A 6,000-nucleotide genomic window follows, 5' to 3' on the forward strand; every position below is an offset into this window, starting at 1 on the left:
AGAGATTTCCTCAAATGGCACAACCAGGACATTTCTTGTCCTCTCTAAAAACCAACTGATCGACCTAGCAAACCCACTGCCAGTACAGCACAGAAAATCTTCAGGGCTTGAAACAGCCTTGACCCTCCTATCCCATCCATGTGGCGATGTGGTGATTTATCCTTACTGGGTAAGTTTGCCTGTTTGCGTAAAGGATTAGAAAATCCTGGGTCCTGCCAAGGACTTGGTAAACAGATTAGGTCTTAGTCCTGAGCCTGGAATGACCTGGCTGTGCTGACTAGAGTGGGTGGGAAGAAGGCAGTTTATTTCTCTGCTTATAGCCTAGGTCTTCAGTCTGGCTCACTGATACAGGTTGCAGAGGCCCTTAATCAAAAGACCAGCTGTTTCCAGTTGCTTTTCTCTCTCTTGAATGGGAAAAACTAGCCTCTGGAAAGGCAGTTTCTTTGTTTTGGAGTCAATTTGTTCAGTTCAAAGAAACTAGCCTTTCTAGGCTAGTCAATGCCCCTGAGCCGGCTTCAGGCTCCCTAAAGCCCCTCTTAGTGTCTTGGTTCTCCTTAAAGTTCCCTTTGTTGCCCTTTGCATGGTGCCAGGCAAAGTCCAGAGGACCACACAGCCATTCTATCTGAGATGGTGCTGTGTCCCATATCTAAATCATAAGGAACCTGGGTGAATCTCCTGGTGCTTTCCCTCATGACAAGGTGTTTTCTAAAAGTAGCCACCCACATTAATGGGCACTGGGTCCTTTCTCATTTGAGGAAGCTGTGACTTCCATTCATGCCCCTATCTAATCATCATTCAAGTTATCCTTACTTCCTTCCCTTCCTCTTCCCATATCTTACTTGGATCTGAGAACACCAGCATGGTCTGATTCCAGCCCCTGAAGCCTGGGGCAGCCAAATGCAAGATCAGAACAATAGCAATCTCCTTTAGCTTAGGGTCCAGTGAAAAGATAACTTCTTAAGGACAGGGGCCATGTCCCCTAACTTTTTAAAAAAGTCTTGATGGACTCACAGTTAAACAGGAGCTCTCTTAAAAACCTTGAATCTTTCAGTGCAGGACTTAGAAGGGGCCTAAGTAAATATTTAACCTAATGCTGTCTCTGTTGATAGCCCCCGTCCCAATTTATAGATGGTAGAAATGAAACCCTAAGAAAGGGGATATGATTTGTTATGTGGTCTTGACTGATAAGCACAACATGACCTAAGGCCCTTGCTCCTCTAGGTCATCTCCTTCCTGCTCCTGGGCCTGATGTCCATGATGATTCCCCTGTGCCGGGGCTTCGGGGGCCTCGTCGTTGTCTGCCTCTTCCTGGGCCTGTGTGATGGCTTCTTCATCACCATCATGGCCCCCATCGCATTTGAGCTGGTGGGCCCAATGCAGGCCTCACAGGCAATTGGCTACCTCCTTGGCATGATGGCCCTGCCGATGATTGCTGGGCCCCCCATTGCAGGTGAGGCTGATATTACAGGGAGGGCATGTGTGGGGGAGTCCTGTGTTCCCTAGGCCCTAGCAATCCTGAGCACCTCTGCTTGAAGTCCCTTTTACTCTTATTCTCTATTTACGCAGCCTTGTTAGAGTGCATGAAACCCCTTATCACTATTGGTGGAAGAGGCCAAGTACAGTATATGTGCATGGACTCATTTTTTGGGAATGGGCTTTTCATGGCTCTCTAATTATTTCAATGAGGTTTTATTTTAGACAGCCTGGCTGATTCCAAGATGGTAGAGAGAGAAATTAGTTTGGCCTTCTTGATTATTCTATTGGTCCAGTATCTTCTCTTTCCCTCTCTTTATAGGAAAATAATTATTTGCAAGTAGTTGGGCAGGAGGAGAAGAGAAAGTGGACCCCGGCTTTATTTAGGTTTAGAAACATGCCCCTCCTTCTCTATTGGCTTCTGAACTGAGCCCGTAGAAGAGATTCGGGTAAAGACAAATCCCAGGACTGAGCCAGTGAGGTTTACTTTCAGCAGGCAGCAGGCAAAGTGTTGGCTTGCAGTCTTTCAATACTCCCAGTTTCCTTCTTCACTCTCCAAGAAGGGCATTGTTCATACCCCAGGGAACATAGGAAACAAGGAAAAAAACAATGAAAAGAGAATTCCATTTCTTTTCTTTAGGATTTATTGCAAATTCCGATTCAGGGACTAGCATCTCTAGGCTGGCCAATTGGGCTAACTCAACAAATATCCCTTGAACACCAATTCTGCATAAGGCGTTGTAAGGGCATATCATGCTGTTTGACAGTGACAAAAGCTTTCACCCGGGCCCTTGTGCAACAGCCACACTGCTCACTGGGAGAAGGGAGCCTCTGCCCAGCCTCTGATCCCAGAGATGGATCCCAGAATCCACATCTCTTTCTATTCTGCTTACTGTCTAAGCAGTTCAAGGGTTTACCTGCCTTTCTTCAGTAGTATTTCTGGGCTCATGTTTCCTATGAGGTACCCCACATTAGCTTCTGAAGGCAAGCAGGGAGTCCCTGCATAACATGACAACTGTATTCATAGTATTGGCAACTTATAGAACCCAGAAGGGCCAACAATATCGGTAACTGGGATGAAGAATGCATATATATATATATATATATATATATATATATATATATGGCCTTCTCAGGGTAAATGGGAACTTCAGAGGAAGGGCATTTCAGAGAAAAAAAATAGGAACTTAGCTGAACTGTTCCATAAGAACACTCTACTATGGATCAAGATAAGGCTTGGCCATTTTTTGTGGAACTCTTTTAAACTAGATTCCCTCCTAACTCCATACCTAAGAGTGACTAGAAGTTAAGCCATAGCTTCATGGGAGTAAAAAATGGAGAACTTTAAGAGAAACTTCATTAGCCCCTTTCATAATAAGCATTAACCTCAAGGGCCTGCAGCCCCATTACCTCAGGGAGGAGCCACCTGACTTTGTAACAGAGGTTTTATTTATTTATTCATTCATTCATTCATTCATTCATTCACTCATTTTCATTAGGAATGTTTAAATTGAGGGGAGATTAGGGTCAAGGTAGTGCAGGCCAAGGTTCTCTGGATAGGCATTGTTTAGGCCCCTGAAATAGAAAGCACCTTTGGGCTGGAGGGTAAAGCTGAACTTGACATGTCTTTCTTGACTATTTCAGGCCTCCTCCGCAACTGTTTCGGGGACTACCATGTGGCCTTCTACTTTGCTGGTGTGCCCCCCATCATTGGGGCTATAATCCTCTTCTTCGTACCTCTGATGCATCAAAGGATGTTCAAGAAAGAGCAAAGGGATTCCAGCAAGGATAAGATGTTGGTCCCTGATGCAGACCCCAATGGGGAGCTGCTGCCAGGTTCCCCTGTCCCTGAGGAACCAATCTAATGCATTTTCCTTGCCATTGTGTACTCCTCCACAACCTTTTTCCTTCCCCACCCTGCTCAGCATTTACATTTTTGCCATCAGCACACTTGTTCTCAAACATGCACACACAGCAGTTCAGCCACCTGACCAGCCCCTTGGAGCCAAAGCTCCTGTTAAACTCATTAACCAAATTCTCCCTGTGAATGCCTTTAAACCTTTCAGGGTCCTTCTCTCAGGATCTAGGAAAGTGTGGGATCCCCCTGGCCTTTGGAACATCTTCATATACTTTCTATACTTTTTGATACCTGGAGATGGTACCTCCTGGTTCCAGCTTGCTAGTCACCCACTAAAAGCAACTTCCAAAGGTGCTACTGTGTCCCTAGGAGCCTTGTGGGAAGACCCAAGCCTCTGTATGCTCAGGAGTTCCTTGCCATCTGTCCTTGGAAGCCATTGGTAAGGGGGCAGAGAAAGAGCAGAGAGGTAAAACCAGACAAGGAGACTTGCTTAGTCTCAGAGTCTCTGAGGGCTGTGGCTTTCCAAGAACTGTGAGTGACATCACTTTACAAGTGTACAAATAAGTCTCCCCACCATATAGTTGGTTAACAGTCAGCTTCCTTCTTCCCTTCGCCATTTTTTCCCTTAACTGCTTCCTATCTTTTCTCTTCCACCTCTACTTCTTTTTATGATTGTCATAGATGCATGGGTGCTTAAAGACAGAATGGACCCAGAGCTTGGGCCAATTAGCCTCATCTTGGCCTAGCCCACCCCTAAATTGATTATCAATTCCACTCATCTCAGGCTGAGCCACATCTCAATTTTTGGCTCAAGCTGCTATAATTACAAACTGGAAGAGTCAAATATCACATAGGGAAGGGACCTTAAACACCATAAAGTTCCACTTACTGCTTTTTACAGATTTCCCAGGCCAGTGTATTAACCTGCAGACACTTCCAGCTCCCCATATGTATATTCACCTGTCAAAATGTGAAGAAATTCTTTTCATCTCAGCAGGCAGAGGAGGACTGATGATGGGGAGGGTGTGGTTGGGGGAGGGGCAATAGTTTTTGACCTGGCAAAGGACCAACTCCTCCATCTCTCTTTAGTCATGATAGGTTAATATTTCCACCTGGGTCAGGATGGGAAAGGGGCTGTTTTAGGGAAAATCCCATTCCCAACCTGGATCCCCAAAAGGCAGAGGCAGCAACTACAGGTAGGATTTAACAATTTCTTTTAAGAAAAGGAAACCATCTTAACTTTACCCCAATATGGCTCCCAAACTGGGCATCCTGAGCCACTCTGTTTAGTGGGCATTAAAGGTACCAGGAAAGGTAGGCTCTGGACCATCCTAATACTTCTGAAATAGGTGCCAGATGCTTCCGTATGCTCAGATTCTGAGCAACACTCTTGCTGAAGAGCATTCCCAGCCAGACTATGTCCAAGCTAGCACAACTCACCTCCTTAGGAGCTCAGGCTCTCCTTACTTGCCCTCCTTGTGTTTCTTTCTCCATAATCTGGGCCTTTGACTGTTGTGCTATTACCCTAATCTTTCATCACCTTTTTGCCAGGCATCATCGGCTGTTACCTGGAGCTAACAGTTACTTGCTACCCTAAGCATGGCCCATCCAAAGCCAGAAGGATGAGGTTGCCTGTGAGGGGATCCACAGAAGACAGTGGTCCCTAACCATGACATTTTCCGTTACAAACAGGCAGCTGGGGCATGGTTGGCCTATGATGGCTTCATTTAAGGCCAAAGTCCTGCGCCCCCTCTATTGGTCTTAGTCCAGGTTTTATCAACTTCCCAAAGGAAAACCCACTGGCTCTTAGCCCTGTGGGTAGGAAGGGGCCTAATTACTATCCTCCTGGCTCAAATAGCAGTGGTGCAGGAGAAGCTGAACCCCAGGAGCCTTATAATTCCAAGGAGAGATCATTGAAAATGTTGGAGCAACAAAGCCCATGTGCCCATTCTTCTTACCTCTCCCTGACACCAAGTCATTGGAGGGCAGTTCTGCAGGGTCTCCTTTGTTGTTCAAGGTGAAGAAGGCGCTTACAAATTAGGCTGCCAACCATTTCTCTCCAGATGAAGGAAAGACATTCACAGGTCCCAAATCTGCTCTATCAGTTGTCACATAACATAGTGGGGTGTCAGTTTATTTCTTCCACATATATGCATGTACATGTGTAAGCTTGTGTGCTTTTGGAGAGAATGTTGGTTGGTGAAAGCAGCTCAGTATTAATATTTAGGGTAGGATGCAGCCTTTAATGCACCACAGTTAAATCTAGGAGAACGAACAAAATTTGGGAGTTTGAGATCTGGGACATTTAAATCCTCAAAAAGGTTTGGAACAAAATAAACAGATCTAAAAATCTAGATTTCATATGTGTGTTGCCTACAGGGTAAAATAGTTTTAACCTAGTTAACAGCAGGAAGTTTGGCTTCAAAACTGAAATATCATTTCAGATAAAATTTCTGCCAAGGTCTATACTCTCTGTAAGTGCAGAAATTGGAAAAGGATCTATAGGGGGTTTGGAATTGGGTGGACTATTCAGGATTAAACTTTTAGGGAGCTCTGAAGTAGAAAAGTAGTCACTTTACAAAATGAGGACACAGTTAGTGACTGAAGCCAAGTGGAGGCCTCAACAAGGCTTCCATGTTGCTACATGCATGCCATGTTGAAAATGGGCA

General features: G+C 45.2%; 1 protein-coding gene across 1 annotated transcript in view; it reads left to right on the forward strand.

Annotated features, from left to right (window-relative positions):
• SLC16A2 (solute carrier family 16 member 2) overlaps positions 1 to 5,685 on the forward strand; it is a 141,164-nt gene extending 135,479 nt beyond the window's left edge. Inside the window, exons 5-6 of the mRNA XM_004780252.3 lie at positions 1,222 to 1,450; positions 3,118 to 5,685. Coding sequence (XP_004780309.2) covers positions 1,222 to 1,450; positions 3,118 to 3,338 — 450 coding nt within the window. The 3' untranslated portion in view covers positions 3,339 to 5,685. The remainder of the gene's footprint in view (positions 1 to 1,221; positions 1,451 to 3,117) is intronic.
• The last annotated feature ends 315 nt before the right edge of the window (positions 5,686 to 6,000 follow it).

Source organism: Mustela putorius, unplaced genomic scaffold (genome assembly GCF_011764305.1).
Source record: "Mustela putorius furo isolate JIRA1106 unplaced genomic scaffold, ASM1176430v1.1 tig00001114_pilon_pilon_pilon, whole genome shotgun sequence".
Classification (NCBI taxonomy): Eukaryota; Metazoa; Chordata; class Mammalia; order Carnivora; family Mustelidae; genus Mustela; species Mustela putorius.